General features: G+C 51.7%; 1 protein-coding gene and 1 pseudogene across 1 annotated transcript in view; both read left to right on the top strand.

Annotated features, from left to right (window-relative positions):
• Positions 1-7,536, top strand: part of KIAA1614 (KIAA1614 ortholog) — a 40,133-nt gene extending 32,597 nt beyond the window's left edge. The window contains exons 8-10 of the mRNA XM_054456714.2: positions 8-135; positions 924-1,108; positions 5,957-7,536. Coding sequence (XP_054312689.1) covers positions 8-135; positions 924-1,108; positions 5,957-6,150 — 507 coding nt within the window. The 3' untranslated portion in view covers positions 6,151-7,536. The remainder of the gene's footprint in view (positions 1-7; positions 136-923; positions 1,109-5,956) is intronic.
• Positions 7,537-18,243: 10,707 nt separating this feature from the next.
• LOC129016952 (major histocompatibility complex class I-related gene protein-like) lies at positions 18,244-22,480 on the top strand (annotated as a pseudogene).
• Positions 22,481-24,902: the final 2,422 nt, after the last annotated feature.

The following is a 24,902-nucleotide window of genomic DNA, read 5'->3' as shown; positions in this document are numbered from 1 at the left end:
TCATCAGGTGTCACCCTCTCACCAGCGTCGGAAAGCTGCCTCTTTTCAGAACCTCCATTCTCTGCTGAGCAGCAAGGGGGACCGGTCCAGCCTCTACCTGGTAGCAGGGCCAGGGGACCACAGTGCAGCTGGCAGGTATGAGGGGCACACATGGTTTGGTGGATAAACTCAGAGAGTGACCAGTGGAGCCAAAAGCTTAACTCTTTTCTGCCTCAGCATCATGGCTGTGAGCAGGGTCCGTTGAAGGGAAAGCAACAGGACATCTGATGTGTGGAGACGAGGCTGCCACGGGAGTCTCAGCACCTCAGTGCCCTGCACGGACCCTCAGTGCGTTGGGCTCTGAGAAGGCCTGGGGTTGCTGGAGTGGGTAGAGTTGGCCAGTTTGATTCCACTGTCCCTCTGCTGTCCAATGACATCTTGAAATCAGAAAGTTTAGAGAGTTTTATTAGCCCAGCTAAAGATCCAAATAAACACATAGGGACAGAGGCCCCCAAAGAGGCCCGTGACCCATGACCTGCTTGGAAAATCCCACCCTGTCCGATGAGGCCCTGTAGGCTGGCTGCTCTTTCCTGGGGCGTGGATGTACTTCAGGGTGTATGTTAGCTCCTGGAAATGTGACATAAAGTTATACCTTTTGTCAGATTCTTACAAAGGTCTCTGTACCCCCCAAAATTTGAAACCACTGCTTTGGGAGGGTGGGGTTTCTAGTTCCACAGCAGGCTCTGGGGGGCCTTGCACAGCGGCGGAAACCTGCCAGTTTTGGCCCTAGCAGGCTCTTTTTGCTGGTTGAAGTCAGCAGAACCCCAGCCTCCAATGCCAGACTCTTAAGTCTGTGAGGCATCAGTCATCTGTAAGCCAGGGAAGAGCTGTGTGCCCAGTGCCCAACGCTTTTTGCCCTCACTGTGTCTCTGGTTCCCTCGCAGGCCGGCCAAGGCTTCACCACGGCGTGCCCTCAGTGTGGAGGACGTGGGTGCTCCCAGCCTGGCTCGCACCGTGGGCCGCCTGGTGGAGGTGTTCCCGGACGGCACGAGCCAGCTGCAGCTGCAGCGCTCCCCGGGGGGCACTTTTGGCTTCTGCGTGGCCTCTGGGAATGGGCGCCCAGACTCAGGTATGCCCTCTCCTCTTCCTCAGCCCCATGGCTGGGACGGCCTTAGCAAACATAGCAGGGCCTTCTGGCTGTGGTCAGAGGCTTTTCTGGTCTTTGGCTGAGCCGTGCAGCTCTGGGAATTCAGAAAGTCTCTGACTACAGGACTAGGCTTCTCCCCTCAGGGGCTCTTTCTGAATTGTCCAGGGCTCTCTAGGAGTCTGCACCTGCAGAGCCTTTGCCCTGGGCAACTGCAGCTGAGACGGCGTTGGTGGGGAGTGTGCGGGAGGGGGTAGGGTTGGCAGGTTTGACTCCACTGTCCCCCTGCTGTCTGATGACATCTTGAAATTAGAATCTTAGGCCGGGCGTGGTGGCTCATGCCTGTAATCCCAGCACTTTGGGAGGCCGAGGCGCCTGGATCACCTGAGGTCAGGAGTTCAAGACCAGTCTGGCCCTCATGGTGAAACCCATGTCTACTAAAAATACAAAATTAGCTGGGCGTGGTGGCGCATGCCTATAATCCCAGCTACTTGGGAGGCTGAGGCAGTAGAATTGCTCGAACCCGGGAGGTGGAGGTTGCAGTGAGCCGAGATTGCGCCATTGCACTCCAGCCTGGGCAACAAGAGCAAAACTTCATCTCAAAGGAAAAAAAAAAAAAAAAGGAAGGAAGAAATTAGAATTTTGAAGGCCATCTTTGCAGAGGAGAGCCAGAGGGAAACTGTCTGTGCCTGTTGGCTCTCAGCAGTCCCTTTGATGTGGCTGCGTTGAAACGGTTCCTTTCCTCCGGCTGTGGAGTATGTCTGGGCACGTGGAGTGTGCCTGTCTATCTCTGCATCCCATCCCTCCCTCAGGCCTGTGCCCGATGATTATGTTCAGATGAATTCTGGCTGCAGGCCTCTGACTGGGGTGTGCTCTGGGTCTCAATTCAACCCAGGCAAGGGCAGGGAGGAGTCCTGGACATCATTCTGCACTCTGGCCAGTTCTCAGTTCCACCCCATCCATGAGTCTTTCGGGGCAACGTGACTTGCCAAAGCCCACGCCCAAGGTCTGTGGTCCAGAATGCATCTCAAGGGCCCATAAAAGACATTCCCCAGAGGATCAGGGAAGGAAGACATGTATGTGAGGGTGGGGAAGGAGGGGAGGGGAAGGAAGGAGAGAGAAAGGGAGAGACAGATACAGAAAGACGCGCACAGAAGCCTGCTGCGGCCGGGCTGTGCGGATCAGGGGTTGAGTCCTGTGCTTTGATCTCCTAGCTCAATGCTGTTTAGCCTGGAAAAAAGTCTGCCTGCTGCCACATTTGCAGACCACAGCATGAGTTCTCATGTCTGTTCCGTCATTGTTTCAGCAAATATATACTAAGCACCTACTATGTGTTATAGATACGGGGGATACAGCAGTAAATGGAACAGACCAAATCCCTATCCTCATGAATATACTACCCAGTGAGCAGTTAGATTGTATCTATAAAATGTGTACTCTTGTTATGTATAATGTGCTACGTATGTCAGATGGTGAAAAGAAAGTTCTGAGAAACATACAAATAAAGCAGGTGTGGCAGGTGCTGGTATAGACAGGAGTGTGGGGAGGCTTTTCTGAGAAGATGACACTTGAGCAGGGCCGTGGATGGGGCAAGGGAGGGGTCCTGTGGGTGTCTGGGGAAGAGCATTCCGGCAGACTGAACAGCAAGTGCAGAGCCCTGGTGGAGGGGTGAGCCTGACCTGTGAGAACTGTGAGGAGGTCAGGCTGGACACTGCAGAGCAGGCAAGGGGTTGGGAGGAGCAGAGTTTGGAAAGATGGGGTTGTGCCACTGTAAGGGGCTTTGGCTTTCATGCCGAATGAGATGGGAGCCACTGGAGGGCTTGGAGGGAGCACTGAGACTCTCTAATGTCTATGAGAACAGACCCCAGTGGGACACAGGTGGAGCCAGGGAGCCCCGTGTTGAAGCTATTTTAGCAGTCCAGGACAGAGACAGTGGTGCCTGGACTGGGAATGGCTGTGGAGATGGGGAGAGGGGAGAGGGGTTGGATTCTGGTTGATTTGACTATTTGCTGATGAGCTGGACATGTGTGTAAGAGGAAGAGAGGACAGGTCTCTGCCTACTCTGGACCTCAAGAGGATAAAAAGTCCTTCCTCACAGGCCTTCCCATAGCCTCCTCTCCCATTAGGTGAGCAGGACAGGCCCCCCGGACAGATGGTGTGAAGGCAGAGGCAGACAACGCAGCATGTTTGTGCTCCGGCACCTCTGCTGGCTATGTGACCTAGAGCAGGCGACATCCCTGCTGAGCCTCAGTTCCCTAATCTGTGAAATGAGGATGACAAAACCTACCTAGAAGAGTCATAAGGAGCATTTGGTAAGGCACACAGGAAAGGGCCTAGCATTTTTCTTCCCTCCCCTTCAGAAAGAGAAAGTCTGGGGAAGAGAACCCCAGACAGGGACCAGCATGATCCACACTCACCTGTCGATGTGAGTGCACACACAACAGGTCATTGTACTCTGCCGCCCACCCTCCCCCAGAGTCCCTTTTGGCTCCCTTGTAGGCAGTGGGAGCCCCTCCCTGTCACCCGTCAGGGAGCTCTGATGGGCAAGGGTCTGTAGTGACCCAGGGTCCCCGGCACCCTCGCCTGAGTTGGTGCCAGCTCCCTGTTGTGCCCAGGCACTCCCTGGTCCTGCTGCCGTCGTGGGCGCTGGATGGCACACAGGGGTTCCCATGCACATGGAGCCTGGCGAGTGCTGGGGCCTCCGTGCCCCAGACCATCCTCCAACAGCAGAGGGTCGCTTCTTCCAGGCTCCAAGGGGCTGTGAGGAGGGCTGGCTTGCGCCCCGCGCTGAACCGGCAGGATGCTGGTATTAACTTGCTGGCTTTCACATCCGACTCTATATGAGCCTGTGAGAACAGCAGGCTTTGCCTTCTGCTTCTAATTGGATACAACATAGAGATCATACATCCTCAACAAAGGCCATTTCCAGCAGACAATAAATGCCTATGACAGCAGGCTGTCATATTTGTGTCACGAATTTCAGTTGCGAAACCTACCCAAGCCTCCCCAAAATGGCAGGAGTGACGTCAGTGTCTGGCCTAGCTCTGGCTGCATTCTTTCAGGGTTTATCATTAGTCCCCACCTGCAACTCCCACAGCACATCAGACACTTCTCTGGGTTTGCCCCAGGGGCCCCTTCTTACCTGCCCCCACCCCATGCCACCAACCCGTAGACAGGGAGGGCAAGCAGTGAAAGGTCTATCTAGAGGAGGTAAGACAGGGCTGAGGGAAAACGCCTTGTACAGTCAGGATGGCAGACGTACTCTGTCAGGGAAGACAGCCCCGCAGAAAAGGCTCGGCTTGGCCAAGAAGCAACAAAAGGGATTCTATACCTCAGACCAGGGAGGGGGAATGTGTACAAAGATTGGATTTGCTAAATTCAGAGCCACAGACTTTCAGGTACTTTGGTGAAGATCAGTGCTCTTTCAAACCCACACTTCAGAGGCAGGCTTTAAAACACCTGACTTCTGTCAGGGCCAGAGGCTGGGCTGCCCAAAGCTCCTACGGGGCTGGGGGACCCGAGAGAGGACTTCCCACTAGTCCAAGATGTGGTGACTAGTTTCAAGCCAGAGATTGAGGAGCAGACCTGATGCCCTTTCGGGCCCCTGCTAAGAACCTGATTCGAGGAAAAGGAATGGAGACAGTCATGCGTGGGCAGTGGCCTCATGTTTGAAATGCAGAGTGAGCCGAGCTGGGCTTGGAACAGCGAGGGTGCCAAAGGCTGCGCTGAGCAGCCTGAATTCCGCCAGTGCTGATGCCCACGCCAGGGGTGTGCCCCGCAGTCCTCCTGCAAACTCGGCTTGTGTCTCAGCCCCTGTGTCCACCCAGCACGGAGCATGGGCATCAGGGGGTCCAGCCTGCCCTGGGAGAGCCAGCACCTCACTTACTCTCCCAGGTGGGAGCAGCTGGAGGGGAATTTGAAAGGTTTCCAGCTGCAGTTGAGGCCGGCAGTGGGGGGCAGGGGCAGGGGGCCTCCTCAGCTGGATGCTTCCCAGCCCAGCCAGCCCAAGCCCCACAGGGCCTGCCCCACTGACGGGGGGGCTCCCTGAGAGCCGGAGCCTGGGAAAGAAGCAGAGAAGCTGGTTCCCGCAGGCTGGCTCTTGGCACCTTCTAGACCCAGGTAGGGCCTCTTTGGGGTGGGGAGGAGGGGGCATGTGCAGAAGAGGAGCGGGAACTACCGGAGCTTTGAAATATGTGGCTAGAATTTTTATTTTTCCTGGGTTTTTTTGCTCAGATGCTTCCCCATCCCAATTGAGGAACCATATCTGAGTAAGACTGAGGCCAGGGTCAGTCTTTGGCAACAGAGTGCAGCAAACCAGGCTTGGATGTGGCTCAGCCACTTTTGCTCTTCCGATGATACCTTCCCACCACCCCGGCCTTTACGCTGGGCCTGGGTGACCTGAGGCAGCAACTGGATCCTAGTGCCAGGCACTGAGTAGGTATGGTTCCTAATTTTTAAAAACTATTTTCCTCCCAATTCTACAAGAAAAGCTCATCTCAGAAAAATATTAGCTCACTCACAGTCAGGTATAAATAAATGACAACAGTTTAACGCGTTATTTGCACTAGGAGCATTTCCACTTTAAAAGCAGAGACAGCGGAATGGAGTTAGACCATGCAGGAGGCGCACTGTATCTATGTCTAAAGCCAGTTGTGGTTGTGAGGTGGAATAATGAGGGGTGTGTGTGTGTGTGCATGAGCACAGAGAAGTGCTTGGTATGAGCACCTCCTCCCTGTGCCACACAAACAGCACCTCACCAACATGGTCAGCATTCCAGAGATGCACTTCTTCGATTTGGGTGTCATTGTGAAATTCTCCTGTTTTCCTCTGCAGGGATCTACGTGCAGGAGATGGCTGACATGAGCACGGCCAAGCTGTACTCAGGGCTGCTGGGGGTGGGCGATGAGATCCTCGAGGTGAATGGGGCCAAGGTGGCAGGGCTGGGCATGGCTCACATTAAGGAGCTCCTGGCCCACTCAGAGAGCTTGTCAATCCGTGTCCTGAGGCAGAGACCTGTCCCACGGTGACCCAAAAGTGCCGCTGCCCTCACTGTCACTGCCTCGGAAGCCCTGAAGCACTTGCGGTGGTTGGCAGGAACGTGCTGCACAGAGCTGCTCTGTGGCGGAAACAGATCCTGGCAGCATCTAACCCCTTGGGCTGTGGCAGGGCTTCTGTGGTGGGCTGCCTTTGGGAGAGGCAAGGAGCCTGTTTGCATATTTTGTTTAAGGCCATTTATCCAGAACTAGAAAAAGAAAAAAAATGGGTCTCCTTCCATGTCTGAGGGGGTGTCAACATCTACTTGTACCTTTGTTGGCAGTGGGAGGAGGGAGATTCAGTGGATCCTTTGGTTGATGCCTGAGAGCCGGCCTCACCTCCTGGTCCCACTCCTGGTCAAAGGCTACCCCAGCCTCCAACACTGTGGAACCAAAGAAAGCACATGTCCATATTGGCCTTGACCCTTCCCTATTTCAGCCACGTTCCTCCCTACTCCATTCACTGCCCTTGCCCTTTATCCAGAAATGGGCAAAGTGTCCTGGAGTACCAGCCTTACAGCCATTGACCATATATGCCAAACCAAAATCGGAACGTGTGGTCTGGCAGGAGTTTTATGCCCCTTTTTCAGGGTGTGGGAATTCTGGGAGATGTTATCTGGTAGCCAGAATATTAAAAATTTCTAGGAAATTTTTTTATACATAAAGTTGAAAACAACAACAAAGACCAATTTCAGGACGTGCTACTGTGGTAGCCAGGATCCAGCTAGTGGGACCGGCCAGACCAGCCCCATGCCACCCAGGCCACTGCCTCTGCCCAGGTGGAGGCAAGAGTTGCTGCATTCTGGCCTGTGGCAGCCTCCATCTTAGTTCTTCTGTCCAGCTTGGAGACAGGGCTGCAGTGGGTGCCTGGCCATCACACAGCTGCATGCTTTCTGCCCAGACCTCCTGGCGGTGCTGTCGGTGGGCAGGTGGGTGGGTGGGCAGCAGGGAAGCTGCAGAGAGTGGGGCTGGGCCATCTGCCTGGGCCTCAGTGCTGCCTGGAGGGCTGGGACTCTTTGGGAGTGGACGGCCATGTGTCAGTCTTAACTTATTAAAAAGCAAAGCTGAAGCTTCTCTCACTCTGAGTTGCTAAATTCCGGGCTGGACACTCACTTGACCCTCACTAGCCATGGGCAGGACCAGGGAGTGGGGGAAGGCATGGGTGCTGGTGGTGGGCATGCCAGAGGAAAGGCTGGGGAGGCCCCGGGTTAGGGTGACAGCCAGGGTAGATGCAGAAGCCTCCAGACCGTCCTTTGGCGAAAGAAAAGCCCTGGACAAGGTTTATGACCAGGAGAGAAGAAGCCAAGGGGCTCTAGCTGGGCACAACTGAGGAGTGGAATAGGAAGTTCAGGGCTGTTTTAGAACTGGCCAGGTTGCCAGCTGTGGTTAAAAAAAAAAAAAAAAAAAAAATTCCTGGAACCAAGAAACCCAACCTTCAGCAGAATCGGGTTTAAAAGAGTGTCAGGACAGCTTTCATTGGGCAAGGACACTGAAGCAGGCCTGTGGCCCAGGGAGAAGGTCGTGGGGGTGGGGAGGCAGTCCTCTGTAGTGCTGGGAGTATGTCCCCCGCCCAGGGCCTTTGCAGCAGGAGCCAGGTAGAACCCTGTCTTCCTGATGCCCATGGGGGGAGAGGGAGGAGCTGAGCCCCATGGCTCACAGAATGAGGTAGGGGGGTGAAGGAGGAATTAGGGGGCTCTGGCAGGTGCGCAGAGGGGCCAGAGGAACAAGTGCTTGGGGCTTCAGGCTGTGAAGAGGGCACCGGCACACCTCAAAGTGTACAAATGACCCCACAGCAAGAAACTTCAAGTGTGGGGAAACCCTGGCTCCTCCTATACTGCAATTCTTGGCCTAAGGTCATAAAACTGGAGAAATTTCATGTTGAGAAAAGCTCCTGGGGGCCAAAGACAGCTCCATTTTTCTCTGAAAAGGACAACTTGCCTTCCCAGGTGGGAGGAGGTGGAAGGGGGTGGCTGGGGCTGGGAGGATGGGAAAAGGCCTCAGGCGTATCACCTCCCGGGCTGGTGACATACTTAGTCCTTAAATAGTCCTGCCAGGTTTGTCCTGCTCATTGTCTTCATTTTGCATAGATGGGGAACCAAGTTCAGCAGCAGTGACAGGGCATGCAATCCTGCCCCTCTGACTTGGGGCCCACTTTTCCCACTGCAGCAGCCTCCCCATGCCAGAAAAGGCTTGGTGCTAGAAGAGGGGCACAAGGCACGCAGGACACTGGAGGCTCCCAGGCCTCTGGACGGTGACCTAATTCCAAGGAGGCAAAGGCGCTGGCATCCCAGCTCCTCCCTGGGGCAGCCTGATGTGCAGGCCCTGCCTTGTGTGGAAATGGGAGGGGGCTTTGGTTCCTCCAGCCTCCTGTTTGACCTTCCCCAACTGCCTGCATCTGCCTGCCTGGGGAGCTGCTGACCTCGAGGGCCTGGGGCAGCCCTGCCTCACACACTGGAACATCAGAACCCTTTTTTTTTTTTTTTTTTTTTTTTTGAGACAGCGTCTCACTCTGTTGCCCAGGCTGCAGTGCAATGGCACGGTATCAGCTCACTGCAACCTCCACTTCCTGGGCTCAAGTGATTCTCCTTCCCCAGCCTCTCGAGTAGCTGGGACTACAGGCGCCTGCCACCACATCTAGCTAATTTTTGTATTTTTGGTAGAGACAGGGTTTCACTATGTTGGCCAGGTTGGTCTCGAACTCCTGACCTCATGTGATCCACCCGACTCAGCCTCCCAAAGTGCTGGCCTGAGCTATAGTGCCTGGGCCATCAGAACCTTCTTAGAGCTTATTAACCAGGAGCCAGGCCTAGGCCAGGCAAGAGCCCCTGGACTTAAGACCCGCAGCTTCAAGGGGCCCTAGCCCAGGGGGAGGCACACACACATTACAGAGCCGGATGCAGGGTGTGCTGCAAGAGGAGTTGCAGCCGGTGTAGCCAGTGGGTAGCCTGTGGACAGCCTGGGGCCGTGATTCGTGGTTGGCCGAGTAGTTGGCAAGGGCGCCAACCGGGCAGGTGAGCACAAGCAGGGCTTTGTAAAACGAGTAGGAAGCTACAGCAAGGGCCAACTGGCTCAGGCACAGACACGAAACTGCCACGTGCAAAGGTGTGGGTTTTCCCCGTGTCTAACTGATGTCCCTCCTGCGGTTCACGGAAGGCCCCTGACACTGGGACTACACGGAGCAGAAAGTGGCACCCCTTTGCCTCAGGCACCTCAATCTCCTCGGGGCTTGGGGGCATTTTCAGAAGCCACCCGCAGAACCAGCGTCCCGGGCGGCGGCTGGTTTTCCCCTCTTTCCCGGGGGCCCCCCTCTGTCACTGCGGGGTGCAGCGGCGGCGAGAGATCTCTGCAGCTGGCACCCGGTGTCCCGGGAGGGAGGATCGGGGTCTGTCGCGGGCCCTGCGACCAGGAGGTGACTGTGCCCTCGGCAGCCGCCCCACGCCCGCCCCGCCCTCAGGCCACTAGAGGCAACCTCGCAGCGACTCCGGTGCCCCCCCAAGTCTCCCCGGCGGGGCAGGCGGTCCCTACGGACCCGGGCAGGCAGCGGGCCGCAGCTTGTTCTGCACCCGCAGGCTCCGCGCCAGCCGCGCCTTCCCGGCCACGCGGCCGCCCGCGGAGTGTTCCCGCCGCGTAGAAAGGAGGCGTGGCGCCAGGCAGCACGGCCAACAGCCTTTGTCCGCGTCCTCCCGCGGGGCCTCGCGCGGGCGGGGGTGAGAGGGGCGCGGGCCCGTTGCCCTGCCTGGGGGTCGCCAGGGCCTTCGTGCCAAGGCCGCTTCCGCGAGGCGGGGTGTGTCCAGCAGGGCACCGGCTGTTAGAGCCGCGGGGGCCTGCAGCCTGAGGGTGAACGGAGGGCTAGCTCGCGGGGGTTTTGCAAACCCCGCCCCCAGCACACGCGCGCAAGCGTACACGCACACACACTGCTGGGCTCACCCTGCCCTTGAAAAATGCACGGCTAGGGAGGCGGACGGGGCCGACTGGTGCACCGCATGGTCCCGGGCCTTGCTGAAAGGTGCCGTGGAGGCGGCGCGCCGAGCCAGACTGGGAGGATGAGCTGGAGCTGGCCGGAGGGATGGGGAGGAAGTGAGGCGACCTGGGGATCCTCACGTCCGTGGGGCGGGGGCGGGGTGTGCAGGAATGAGTACCTGGTGCATGCAGTGTCCCCAGCTTTCAGGCGTGCTGGAAAAACCGCAGGCCGGCTCGAATTTTGGAAACCAGTGTTAACCAGGAATTCAAGGACCTGCCTGCGTTGGGCTGTCCCTCGCCTTGCCCTGCCAGCTACGCAAATGTTCCAGAGCTCTGTTGAGGCCATTAAATCACCCTGAATCCATACAGCAACACTGCCAGGGAGAGACTATTATACCAGGCTAACGCACGAGGAGTCCGAGGCTCAAAGGTTAATTCACAGATCCAAGGTCTGGGAGCCAATCAAAAGCGGAGGCAGGATTTGAACCTGGCCCTCTGTGACTTCCAGCTGGCATCCTTCCACCCTCCTGGGTCCCTCTGCAGCTCACGTCGCTTGGAGGCCCTCAAGCACCGGAGCACCCGCTCCCTGGCCCGCACAGCCTACGGGGCCGAGTGGTGCCCTCGAGCAGCTCTTGGAGGCCCTGCTTGGTCTGCCCGCCACTGACCTTCACCAGGACGTGGGGGCCCTCATTTCGGTTTTTCTTCTGGGAAGTGGGGCTGGAGAAGAGCAGGCAGATCCCTTTCCAGGGTAGTGTTTCCAAACTGCAGGCACAATTCACTCATGGGTTATAAAAGCAATTTTGTGGGTTGAGACCAGCATTAAATTAAAATAAAAATTAGAGTGCTTTATACAAGCCAAGGGTAGGTTAGGTTTTGAGAAATGCTGCTTCTGCAAGTGTGTACCGAGTTGTAATTTAAAGAGGGTTATGGCTCTGTTCTGCGGGGAGGCAGAAGAAATCCTCAGGGCCATGGCCTGGCCCCTTGGGTAGTGGGGAAGAGGCCTCCATCCTAGATAGATGTCCTGGGCAGCCGTTTGTTTTTACCTTTTTTCCAGGGGTGCCAAGAAGAGGCCTATGACCCAGGAGAGGAGGGCAATGATGCGACTATGGACTTCTTAGTCCTCCAAACTGCCTCTGGGCACAGGATTCTTGTGCGGGTATTATTGGCAGGAGCTTTGTTCGTTGGCTCCTGGATCCCACCAGCCCCAACTTCACCCATCCATGCACCCACCTACTTTCTCATGCTTATGCATGTGCCTTGGCTGGAATGCCCTTTCCCTGTCCACCCACAGACCCCGTGGCAGCCTTCAAAAATATTAGAGGTGTCTGTCTCTGGAAGCATTCCCGATACTGCATGCTGCCTTCGGCTCCTCCCCTTAAATCCCATAGGATCTTGTACCAAGGAATCTTTATTGTGACTCTTTAGGTAGAATTGCTTGTTTGTCCTCCAACAAACTTACCTGGCAACAAGTGGACTTCCCTAGTTCATCTACCCAACCCATTTCCCACCACAAGTCCCCAGGCTAGTTCTGGAGCAACTCAAAAGGCCCTGCTGCACCTGCATGAACAGGCCTTCCCCTTCCTTCCTCCCCCACATATCCGCAGAGAAGTTTCCCTCTTTCCTACAGAGCCAGAGCACCTGCTTAGAAATGGCAAGAGCCTTCCTTGGCAAGAAGCTCTGCCCAGCGCTCTCTGGCTGTGGGTTGGCCAGGTCGGAGTGCTGGACCCCGAGGAAGGGGGCTGCGGGGACTGGCGCTGATATGTGCCCATGGAGCCAGGGCTTAACAGCTGCCCTGCCAGCCCTGGAGGGTATCCGGAGCTCTCCTGTGGCTGCCAGGCTGCCTGCCGGGCCTGCCTTTGTCTTGTCCTTCTGCAGTCTGGGCTCAGGCCCCTACTCACAGTGTGGAGCTGCCCTTAGGGTTCTGGCCCAGTGCCAGGCACTGGGGAGGGGCCTGTCCTGCCCTTAGGATACCCACATCCCCAGGATGGATACAGCTTCAGTTGTGAAAAAAGGCCAGCGTGCAGGGCTACAACGGAAGCCCCAAGGCAGGAGGCCCCACTCTACCTGAGGAGCAGAAAGGCTCCCAGGAGAGCCAGCTCTAGGACCCTATGGCCCCCCAAGACCCCAAGCTCACCAGCCTCCATCCAGCTCTGGTGTTAACTCAGGAACAAGGGGTGCTGGCAGCCATGGGAGCAGCATTCAGAGGCCACAATTTTCATTCTCATCCTGAGCTCCCCAGACTAAGTCTCCGGGCTCTTCTGGGTTTATACAGTAAGGGGTTTGGCTCATTTACTTTTTGCTTATTTCCAGCCAAATACACAAAAGCTCCAAAACATTTATCAGCAAGGCGGACCTGTGTGAAACCCTGAGCCAGTAGATCTCTTGAACCCTACAGTGGACTTGAAATGCGGTCAAGTCCAAGGCAACTGATATCCATGCTTTATCCCAGGTACTTCTAGTTCAGTGCTTTAATCCGCCACTAACTGGCACAGCTTTTGTGACCCCTCTCCCCACTCCTCAGCCTTATGTTACCACTTCTCAGGTTAGAGGGATGGCTTAGTGAGACATCTGCTTGCCACCACTGAAGTCAGGCCGGTGTCTTTTCTCTTCATGGAGGCCTCGTATGGTCCAGGCCAACCTGGGCTCCAATTCTGTCTCTAGCACTTACTAGTTGCAACCTTAGACAAATTTCTTTATTGCTCCATGCCCCAGTTTTCAGGTGTAAAACTGGCCTCAACAGTATTTCCCTCGTCGGGTTGAGAACTGAATGAAAATGTTTTGCTCCTCACGGCATCCCTACAGCCTTGGTCAAAGACCTACCCCACACATCAGATTTGCATCAAATATTGGCCAGAACTATTGGCTACTGTTTAGATAAAACTTTTAGAAAGTTTAGAGTTACTGACCTCTTCGAAGGCCAGCTAATCTTACTGTGCCCGGAGAAAGCATCTGATTGGTATGTGAGCAAGTGGGCTGGGAAGGGAGGTGGGGAGAAAACACCATCCAAAGAGGCTGGAATCGGAAGTGCGTGCCCACACTGGCTTCTGGAGCCCGTTGCCCCCTCTCTGAGGTGCATCTGTGGTGACACTTGCTCAGGCTCAGCCTGCCCCTGCACAAACAGCTGCTGCTAATGCTCCGTGTAGCAGCATCTGGGCAGGTGGGCATACAGCTGACACCTGGAGGTGCCAAGGATCATTTACTGATTTGAAATTTGTCCTCTAGGACAGTGACCTATTATGGTGGCATGGACAGGCCTTCCCTTCCTGTGAGTTTCATTTTTGTCTCAGATCTTGCCTTTTAACATTTTGGGACCTTTGGAATGATGGCAAATGAGTTTTGCTGCACAGCAAAGCCATGAGTAGAATCGAGTCACTGTCCACCTGTGGAACTGGACCTCTCAGCCTTGCAGATGCAAACTGCCTCCCTCTGCCAAAGCAACACAGTCCACGTTTCTCCCTCGGGTGGGGGAGATGATCTACTTTGATTAAAGGATACATATAACCCTAACTCTCTAAGCACTCGTTTCTCTGGCGAGGCTGGACAGTATGTTTATTTGCCATCACCTTTCTCCCTAGCTATTATGTCTGGGAGAAATCAAGCTAAGGACTTAGCAAGCTCTGACATGGCACATTCCATGCTAGGCATGAGGGTCACAGTAAGCAGCTCGGCCTCTCACCACCTGTGTGACCTTTGGAAAATGACTTTTCTGTGTCCCAATTTCCTTACCTGCAGATTTGAGGTAATAGATGAGGAAACCTCTCATTTTTAGAATTCTATGTGTTAGTACAGACAAAGTACTTACAACAGTGCCTGGCACATAGAAATTAATATCAGTGAGGATGATGATGGCAAATGGAATGATCAAGATCTCGCTGCCCTTAAGGGCCTTATGCAGCCTCATCACCTCATCCTACATAGAATTTAGGGCAGGCTCTCTCAGCTACCAATTTGCTTGGACAATAGTCTTGTTTGCCAGCACTTCAGTGAGCAGGGGAATGAAGGACTCAATTCCTTTCTGTTCTGGTCTGTCTGTTCTCCCAAGCTCATTGTCTCAGTTGAAACTCTGTGCTGTGTAGTATTTTGCATACACAGTATGGTTATGTATTAGTCCATTTTTATGCTGCCAATAAAGATATGCCCGAGACAGGGAAGAAAAGGAGCTTTAATTTGACTTATAGTTCCACATGGATGGGGAGGATCATGGTGGAGTGCAAAAGGCACTTCTTACATGGCAGCAGCAAGAGAGAAATGAGGAGGAAGCAAAAGTGGAAATCCCTGATAAACCCATCAGATCTTGTGAGACTTTTTCACTATCACGAGAATAGCACTGGAAAGACTGGCCTCCATGATTCATTTACCTCCCCCTGGGTCCCTCTCACAACACGTGGGAATTCTGAGAGATACAATTCAAGTTAGGAGTTGAATGGGGACACAGCCAAACCATATAATTCCACCCCTGCGCCTTCCAAATCTCATGTCCTCACATTTCAAAACCAATCATGTCTTCCCAACAGTCCCCCCAAAGTCTTAACTCATTTCAGCATTAATCCAAAAGTCCACAGTCCAAAGTCTCATCTGAGACAAGGAAAGTCCCTTCCATCAATGAGCCTGTAAAATCAAAACCAAGCTAGTTACGTCCTAGATACAATGGGGTACAGGTATTGGGTAAATACAGCCATTCCAAATGGGAGAAATTGGCCAAAACAAAGGGGCTACAAGGCCCCATGCAAGTCTGAAATCTAGCGGTGCAGTCACATTTTAAAGCTCCAAAATAGTCTCCTTTGACTCCAGGTCTCACATCCAATTCATGCTGACAGCAAGAGGTGGGTTCTCATGGTCTTGGGCAGCTCTGCCCCTGTGGCTTTGCAGGGTACAGCCACCCGTGTTGCTTTCACGGGCTGGCATTGAGTGTGTGTGGCTTTTCCAGGTGCATGGTGCAAACTGTAAGTGGATCTATCATTCTGGGGTCTGGATGATGGTGGCCCTCTTCTCACAACTCCACTAGGCAGTGCCCCAGTAGGGACTCTGTGTGGCGGATCCAACCCCACATATCCCTTCTGCACTACTGTAGCAGAGGTTCTCCATGAGGGCCCTGCCCCTGCAACAATCTTCTGCCTGGGCATCCAGGTGTTTCCATACATCTTCTGAAATCTAGGTGGAGGTTCCCAAACCTCAATTCTTGACTTCTGTGCACCTGCAGGCTCAACACCACATGGACGCTGCCAAGGCTTGGGGCTTCCACCCTCTGAAGCCACAGCCCAAGCTGTACATTGGCACCTTTCAGTCACAGCTGGAGTGGCTAGGACACAGGGAACCAAGTCCCTAGGCTGCACACAGCACAGGGACCCCGGGCCTGGCCCACGAAACCACTTTTTCCTCCTGGGCCTCTGGGCCTGTGATGGGAGGGGCTGCTGTGAAGGTCTCTGACATGGCCTGAAGACACTTTCCCCACGGTCTTGGAGATTAACATTAGGCTCTTTGCTACTTAGGCAAATTTCTGCAGCCAGCTTGAATTTCTCCCTAGAAAATGGAGTTTTCTTTTCTACTGTATCATCAAGCTGCAAATTTTCTGAACTTTTATGTTGTGTTTCCCTTTTTAAATGGAATGCTTTTAACAGAACCTAAGTCACATTTTGAATGCTTTGCTGCTTAGAAATTTCTTCTGCCAGATACCCGAAATCATCTCTCACAAGTTCAAAGCTCCACAAATCTCTAGGGCAAGGGCAAATGCAGCCAATCTCTTTGCTAGAACATAAGAAGAGTCACCTTTGCACCAGTTCCCAACAAGTTCTTCATCTCCATCTGAGATCACCTCAGCCTGGACCTTATTGTCCATATCGCTATCAGGCTTTTGGTCAAAGCCATTCTACAAGTCTCTAGGAAGTTCCAAACTTTCCCACATTTTCCTGTTTTCTTCTGAGCCCTCTAAACTGTTCCAACCTCTGCCTGTTACCCAGTTCCAAAGTCGCTTCCACATTTTCAGGTTTCTTTTCAGCAATGCCCCACTCTACTGGTACCAATTTACTATATTAGTCCGTTTTTACACTGCAGACAAAGACATACCCAAGACTGAGAAGAAAAGGAGGTTTAATTGGACTTACAGTTCCACATGGCTGGGGAGGATCATGGCAGAGGGTGAAAGGCACTTCTTACATGGCAGCAGCAAGAGAGAAATGAGGAGGAAGCAAAAGCGGAAATCTGATAAAACCCATCAGATCTCATGAGATTTATTCACTATCACGAGAATAACATGGGAAAGACCAGCCCTCATGATTCAGTTACCTCCCCCTGGGACCCTCCCACATGTGTGAATTCTAGGAGATACAATTCAAGTTGAGATTTGAATGTGGACACAGCCAAACCATATCAGGCTACTTGGGGGTTTAAGAATTCATATAACTTGCTCTGCCAGAGAAAGCACAATTTATAATTCAGATCTTCCAGCAGTTACGAACTTTTCCTACCCCAGGCAGATGCACATGTCTTTTATCAGAGGGGGTGAGAGGAGAAGAACGGAGCTGTGCTTAGGTATGAAAAGAACTAAAAACAAAACTAAGAAACAACCTAACAAACAAAAAAACACCCAGGCCAACGCTCATGGCATCTGCACTTCTCTAATGCTGAACAATATTCTTTATATAGTTGTAATATCTCAAGAGTAACTGAGACTTCATGGTGTAAAAATATTACTTTTAAGGATGGCTGGTTTTTTGTTTTACACAGTATTTTGGGGGGATTAGGGTTTTAAGTTTATAGTGTCATCAGATTTTATTTCACATTATGATGACAATCAAAGCCATGGATAATGTTTCATTTTGTAGGGGTTGTTGTTTTACTGTAACCTAAAGTCCACGTAGCAGTGGTTCTCAAACTAGAGCATGCAACAGAACCCCCGGGAGGGCGTGGTGAAACACACTGCTGGCCTCGCCTTGCATTTCCAGCAAGTTCTCCATGCAGAGATGCGACTGCTGGTCCCACACCACACCTGGAGACCCATCATACAGAGGAAACAAAAATTTACCTGTTTCTGAGGAGTGTAAACCATGGCACTAGGGTTCTGGCCCTCCTCTCTTTATGTAGAGGAGTTAGGCACCATCTGGCAACCACCCAGGGATTTGTAATTCTAATTCTTGATCCCACTTCTTTGGTTTGTATCTTCTAGTTATTTAACATGAAAACACCATAAGGTTGTTTATCCTTGGAAAAAACATAATGGTTTATTCCTGCTGACTTTTGTCACATATTACACATTCTGTCTCTGAATTACACTAATTTCTGATTACGAATGAGCCCGTGAGAGGATAGTTCCAGCTAGAGAAACAGAACCCATAATCGGTTTCAGCTTGCTTTCTCTGGCCCTTTCCTAGATGGCTTCTAGGTCACCCCTCACCCCCAGCATTCTCTGAAGTCTGTTTGTTGAGAGCTGAGCCCAGCCTGTGTCAGTTAGGAAGTAATCACATGGAGTCTAAAAGCAATTCCAAAAATGTATTAGCAGGACGCCTGGCTGTCCTCTCCTCACCTCACACAGATGACAGGGCAAAGATACTCTACTTTCCTGAAGATGAAGACATCTGCTTCTCCCAGAACAGACCTTAACTGCAGGGTCACAGTTGTCTTTCAGTAGGACAATCTCAGCTAAAATCTGCTTTCTGCACAGCAGGAAAAAACCCTGAACTCGGTCCCACCCCAGGGCTGATGGAAAGCTTGGCTGGAGCGGAGTGCTGGCCTGCCACGAATGCCAGGGAACAGGGCCTTGGTCAGCAAAGAACAAACCCGGGTGGTCTTATTCCAAACATATCCCTGAATAACTAAGTGGCCTCCGGGTTTGACAGCTCATAACCTTTTAAAAAGTGGTAAAATACAATTTTGCACAAAGTCTGGCTGCAGTTGGCAAACCAGGTGCACTGCATGAAATGTTCATGTGAAACCCAAGCAATAGGGCAGGCAGCTGGAACAATCGCTGTCTAAGCACAGTTAACGCCCACACAGCCCCGGGGAAGGGCAGCTCTGCACAAAGGGCATGTCTGAAGGAAAACAGCACCAACATGTTCGTTTATGGCAGAGAAAAACCAAGCTGCTTCTTTCTTCCTCTTCCCCTCAATCTGTATTAATAAAGAGACTTTAATATAATAAAGAACTCCCAAATTTATCTAGATTGCAGCAACCTGACCAAGGTGCCACTATAACTTTCAGAGCTTCGGTGTCTGCAAAAGGCAAAACACTTCAAGTCGCCAGTGGTGAGGAGGATGCATGACAAGTTAGCATCAGTCTGCCCCCAGGTAAGTACCTTAGGGTCGTCCCAGAGAAAGTGCAGTTCCTAATGGCCAAGTCCAAAATGCATTGCACCAAATGGCTACCATGTATGTTGGGGTGAGCTGTAATTGTTTTCATGGCTAATAAGGGGCTGAGCTAAATGATCCCAAGTCCCTCTGAGTCTGTCCTCAAAGATGATAACTACAGAAGTCAGCTGTTTAGAGTTTCACCTCCACCCTGGGTTACCAAGCATGGGCTTCATGAGATTCATGAGATTCATAGCAATGCTGCTCAGGGCTGAGGGATCATTCTCCTCTACTCGAAACTCTCTTAGTGTTCTGGATTCAACACCAGAGAGCACAGTTTCCCAGTGAGCATTAATTAATTGCCAAATAAACAGGTGACAATGGCATCCTGTTTACATACAGCAGACCAATGTGAGCCCCACTAGAATAAGACCTCACTATTTTAAGTATAAGCATATTTTTTTTAAGGCTGGGAGTTGGGTACAGGCAGCTGGACATTAAAGGAAGACCATCTTGGATGGGCACGGTGGTTCACGCCTGTAATCCCAGCACTTTGGGGGGCCGAGATGGGTGGATCACTTAAGGCCAGGAGTTCCAGACCAGCCTGGCCAACATGGTGAAACCCCGTCTCTACTAAAAATACAAAAATTAGCCAGGTGTTGGGAGGCACGCCTGTAGTTCCAGCTACTTGGAAGGTTGAGGCATGAGAACTGCTTGAACCCAGGAGGTGGAGGTTGCAGTGAGTCGAGATTGTACCACTGCACTCCAGTCTGGGTGACAGAGAGAGACTCCATCTCAAAAAAAAAAAAAAAGAAAATCATCTCTATGCGAATCATGTGAGGTAATGCAGTTGTTAGGAAGTTAGATCTAACCATTCCACAACGTATGGACAGTAGTAGCCCCTTATCCTTGCTGTCACTTTCCACGGTTTCAGCTACTAGTGGTCAACTGCATTCCAAAAATTTAAATGGAAAATTCCAGAAATACACAATTCGTAAGTTTTAAATTGTGCACTGTTCTTGGTAGCATGAAGAAATCTCACATGGTCCCACTCAGAACATGAATCATCCCTTTGTCCAACATCTCCACACTATAGACACTACCTGCCCACTTAGGCCTGAATCCTAACAGGGATCTCGTTCTGACCGACCTAGTGTATATGCGCATGTGCTTACGTGTGTGTGCTCACATGTGCACACAGAAGTGGAGTAGGGGTTCCTCATTTATCCACCCACAGACTTCTTTGGTAAAACAAGAGGGCTGGATTATCAGGGTCTTCAAGACCTCAGAGTTCCCGAGGGCTCCCGTAGGGACAGCTCCCCCTGTGTCTTCTCCCTTCCCCCTACAACCAGAGCAGCACTCTATACCAGGGGTGTCCAATCTTTTGGCTTTCCTGGGCCACACTGGAAGAACTGTCATGGGCCACACATAAAATATACTAACAATAGCTGATGAGCTTAAAAAAAAAAAATCACAAAAAAAACTCATGTTTTAAGAACATTTACAAATTTTGTGTTGGCCGCATTCGAAGCTGTCCTGGGCCGTGGGTTGGACAAGCTTGCTCTGTACTTTGCTTATGAGTTGAGATTACCTATAAAATTCCATCCTGCATTTGCAAACCTGAACAAGAAAGGCTCCAAGTCACTAGGCTGGAGCTCTAAAGTCCTGTCCAGGCCCCGGTTCCTGGGTTCTGTGGTTCTATAAGTGGAAATGGCAGCTGGGGCCTGGAGGCCTGGATATAGCTGAGCAGGGAGCACTCGTGTGGGGCTAAATGAATGCAGTTGAAGGATCTGGATCATCTGGGACCCTACGTGTCTTCCTTCTTTGCCTCCTTTCCAGGGACGCACTCTCTGAGATATTTTCACCTGGGTGTTTCGGATCCTGGCCATGGGGTCCCTGAATTTATTTCAGTTGAGTATGTGGACTCACACCCTATCACCACATATGACAGCGTCACTCGGCAGAAGGAGCCGTGGGCTCCATGGATGGCAGAGAACCTCGCGCCTGATCACTGGGAGAGGTGAACTCAGCTGCTGAGGGGCTGGCAGCAGACGTTCAACGTGGAACTCAAGTGCCTGCAGAGGCACTACAATCACTCAGGTGTGCGTGTGGCAGAGACGGACGCTTCCCCCACCCCACAGAGGCCCCTGGGCTGACCTCCAATGAGCAATGCTGACTTGCACCTACTGTGGCTTTTGGCAAAACCTGGGAAATCCAGTTGGTGGAGTTCAGAGCATCCCATCTGCCTGTGCATCTTCTGGACTGTCCCTCTCTCCCCCAGGAGCCCTTTATCCTCTGCTGCATCCCCCTTCCCCATATCCCCATCTCCTTTCCCATTCTAAATTTGCCCATTCTGTGTCTCACTTCCTGGTAGCCAGGCCTAGTGACCTGCTTGCTTATGCATAATGACATTAACTTTCCCAGGGATATTTCTGGCTCCTGCATCTCTCTCCCTCCTCCACTGCACTCAAATAGCCACAGTTTATCAATCAATCATTCCCATTACATGATAACTCCCCAAGAAGGGAATTATCACACTCCTTTGGCATGCAGTAGGTACTTCACAAATACCTGTTGTCGGAGTGGTATAATGGACACTGGCGACTCAGGAAGGGGAAGGGTAGAAGGTGGGTAAGGGGTGAAAAAAACCACCTACTGAGTACAACATACATGACTCGGGTCACAGATACACTAAAAGCCCAGACTTCACCACTACACAATTCATCCACACAATCAAAAACTACTTGTATCCCTAAAGCTATTTGAACAAAAAAATTTAAAAAACAACCCTGCTGTCAGGTGGGCTTCCATAAGAGGGATCTCCTGGGGACTCAGCAATGCCACGGCAGGCCTGGGGGGTGACATAATGTAGACCAAAGGATGCTTCCAGCCATGCCCCTGCTCCCAGCACTTGAGAGCCCACCTCTGTCCCTGTGTGGACCCCTCTGGGCTTGCGTGTGTGTTCCAGGGTCTCACACTTACCAGAGAATGATTGGCTGTGAGCTGCTGGAGGATGGAAGCACCACAGGATTTCTGCAGTATGCATATGACGGGCAGGATTTCCTGATCTTCAATAAAGACACCCTCTCCTGGCTGGCTGTAGATAATGTGGCTCACACCATCAAGCGGGCATGGGAGGCCAATCAGCATGAGTTGCAGTATCAAAAGAATTGGCTGGAAGAAGAATGTATTGCCTGGCTAAAGAGATTCCTGGAATATGGGAAAGACAGCCGACAAAGAACAGGTAAAGAGAGGAGGCCTTGTTCCTGCATTGCCTGAACAATTGTTTCTGTACATAACTCCTCTAATCTAGGTTCACCCACCCTATCCTGAAGCCATCTCTTTAGTTGGCCTGTAGTGATCTCATGGCTAGAGCCCCCCGCGAACTTTCTCTGGTTACTTTTGAGTGGCATCTTGACAAGATTTGGTGGTTCCCCTTGTCTTGACAGAGTGGAGTACCTCCAAGGGCACCTTGTTTTTGGGGATCCATTGAGGCAAATTCTTCCATTCCGTCAATAAGCTGGGAAATTCTTTGGGAGGTGGAGCAATTCTTACAAACTGTTTAGTTAACAAAGGGCTCACACACCACCAGTAGGAGTGAAAATCTGGATTTAACAGGACAGAGGGTCTCTCCTTTACTAAAGGACTAATGACAAGATTCCTTCCAGCAAAGAGCTCTTCTTATACCTTAAAGATACGATTCAATTGCTCAACTTTCAGTTAATACAGAACTTTTCGTGTATGATCTTATTATTCAAAATTAATTACCCCTGTATCATGCTACGGGAAATACCCAGACACAGGTGCCTTTCCTCACAGGAGTAGGAGGGATTTTCTCAGCTGTGGCCAACAGCAGGGGAGGTGTCTGGCCACAGTTATGAATATGGAGCATCTGCTAAAAGTACAGGCTTTGGAGGCAGATGACTGGAGTCTGAGCTCCGACTCTCCTGTTCACTAGCTGAAAAACTCTCTCTTAATGGTTGCAGGTAACAGAAACCTATGTAAACCGGCTCAAGCACAAAATGGGATGCTATTTTAAAGGTAGGAATCAGGGCAGCGTGGGGACCCGAGAGATCAAAACCAAGATGTGAATCATTTTATCCATGAGGTAGGGATGTGGCTGCCAGCACAAAGCTCATATCCTCCATCGCTTCACCACTCCATAAGAATGGGCGTCTCTCTCCCAGCTCTGGTTACTAAAAGGAAAAGGAAGTCACAGGAGGACTCTGACGTGCGTTGGATCATGTGGTACCTCTGGGCCTAATCACCGTGACTATCAGGATAAGCCTCTAAGACAAGCCATAGCTAACAGTCCTGGCAAGAACTGAATGGTACACTCAATATGGTTTAAATGAATTCAACAAAGACAGCATCTGTAAGGGAATAATCAGAACTGAGGAAACCAGTACGGGATGGTGAAGTGTCCAGAGATGTGTGACAGAGGGAAGCCATTACCTCCACCAGAGCTGAAGGGTAAAAGAGGATATTGTTATCATAGTCTGGCAAGAGCTGCTCCCCTGGCAGAGGATGCTGCTGTGAGAGCTGTGACCGTGGCCCCTGGCGGGACTGCAGTGAGGTGGGTTGGGGAATGAAGCCCCAACCTCTCTCTCTTCCAGCTCTCTGGTCTTTTTTTGAGGATGCTCATCGCAGTGGCCAAGCCCAACCAGAGGCCGGGGGTTTTGGAAGTGCAATCTGATGCGTATAGACTCCTGGGGCATGGAAGGGCAGAGATGAGATTAGCTGGGGGCTGATGGGGAGAGCCTAACCAGCACACACACTCTTTTAGGCTAGGGCTGGGCAGGAGGATTAAGATTGGTACCTCTCAACACAAGCACATGTTGGAATGGGGTAGGGTAACTTTCCAAAATATGTTGTGTGTTTGGCAGAAGGGGTTCCTGTTGTTAGAAAAAGTGAGGCTAACAGATGGTAGGCCAAAAAAGCAATAAACTAGAGTAAAATCAACAGGTATGATAATGCCTACCCCACAGAAATGGATAGGAAAAATGTGCATAAAAGCACTGTGTAAACTGTAGGCCTCTGTTCCCTTTTCATGAGGCCATCAGTCATACTGGATTAGGGGCCCACCCTACTACTGTGGGATGACCTCACCTTCCCAAATTAAATCAACAACCCTATTTCCAAAGAAGGCCACATTCTGAGATATTGGGGGTTACAACTTCAACATGAATTTTTTGGGGGAAACAATTCAACTCCTAACACACCCCTACCCAACCTCTGTAGGTTCCCTCAATCCACCAAAACTCCTTTGGGTCCACTGGATTATCTAGCAGTTAGGAAACCAATATCATTAAACAAATTCACTGCAACTACAGTGAGACTGACTACCTTAGCTTACTTCTGTGAGAGGAGTTAAGCCAAAGGAATCTGTGGAATTTTGGCGGGTTTGGGGGTATTTGGGGGCAGGGGACAGATGTTCTTCCTTGAAATCACAGCACTTAGTTCTCTTGCATTTATAAGACTCACCACAGGACAAGGAAGTGTTCTTTGCCTTCAACTTTCATCCCTGATGGTGAAAGCACTTGCTCCTGATCTATTTGCACACCAGCTTCTCCTCTGGAGCCTGAGGCTTCTGATGCCTGCCTGGCTGGTTCTCAGTAAGAAGGTCAAGTTCAACCAGAGGGGAGATGCTGATGCCTTTCAGTAGTTAAATATGAATTCAGACCCTGGGGTCTGGACATAAGATTTGGGGTCCCATCAGCTGGGCATGGTGGCTCACACTTGTAATCCTAGCACTTTGGGAGGCTGAGGCGGGTGGATCACTTGAGGTCAGGAGTTTGAGAACAGCCTGGCCAACATGGTAAAACCTCGTTTCTACTAAAAATACAAAAATTAGCCGGGCTTGGTGGCGTGCACCTGTAGTCCCAGCTACTAGGGAGAAGGCTGAAGCACAAGTATCACTTGAGCCTGGGAGGCGGAGGTCGCAGTGAGCCGAGATCACACCATCGCACTCCAGCCTGGGCGACAGAGTGAGACTCAACCTCAAAAACAGAAAAATAAACAAAAAAAAATTGGGGGTCCCTTGGACCTAAGATTTCTGAAAACACTCAGACTGTGGGGACCCCTGCTGAAGAAGCCCCAAACTGTGGCTTCAGGGGAATGCACCAAGGCTCTCACTGAGGCCGCCTTCTCCAACAAGCTCCCCTCCTGCTTCCCCATGGCTGGCATGGCTGAGAAAAAAGGACACTGAGCACAGCCCATGCATGAGCGGCCTGCCATGCAGCAGGATAAAACCCATAATGCCACTCAGCGTGCCTTGGTTGTAAATCTAGTTTGATTATAACACTAATCTCTGGCCATTTGTTCTGTTTCTGATTTGTGAACCAACCGAAGACATGAGCAGGGCCTCAGCTAACCCACAAATAGCACGTGTGCAAACTGGAAAAATGAACCCTTCTTCTGGGAGGACGCCAGCCCAGGCCAGGTCACCCGGCTTGGCCAGCAGAACACAGAGTGGATTTTGGTCCCGTTTGTTCCCCAGTCGGGTAT

Source organism: Pongo pygmaeus, chromosome 1, assembly GCF_028885625.2.
Source record: "Pongo pygmaeus isolate AG05252 chromosome 1, NHGRI_mPonPyg2-v2.0_pri, whole genome shotgun sequence".
NCBI classification, from domain to species: Eukaryota; Metazoa; Chordata; class Mammalia; order Primates; family Hominidae; genus Pongo; species Pongo pygmaeus.
This window is presented reverse-complemented; position numbering and strand designations above follow the sequence as displayed.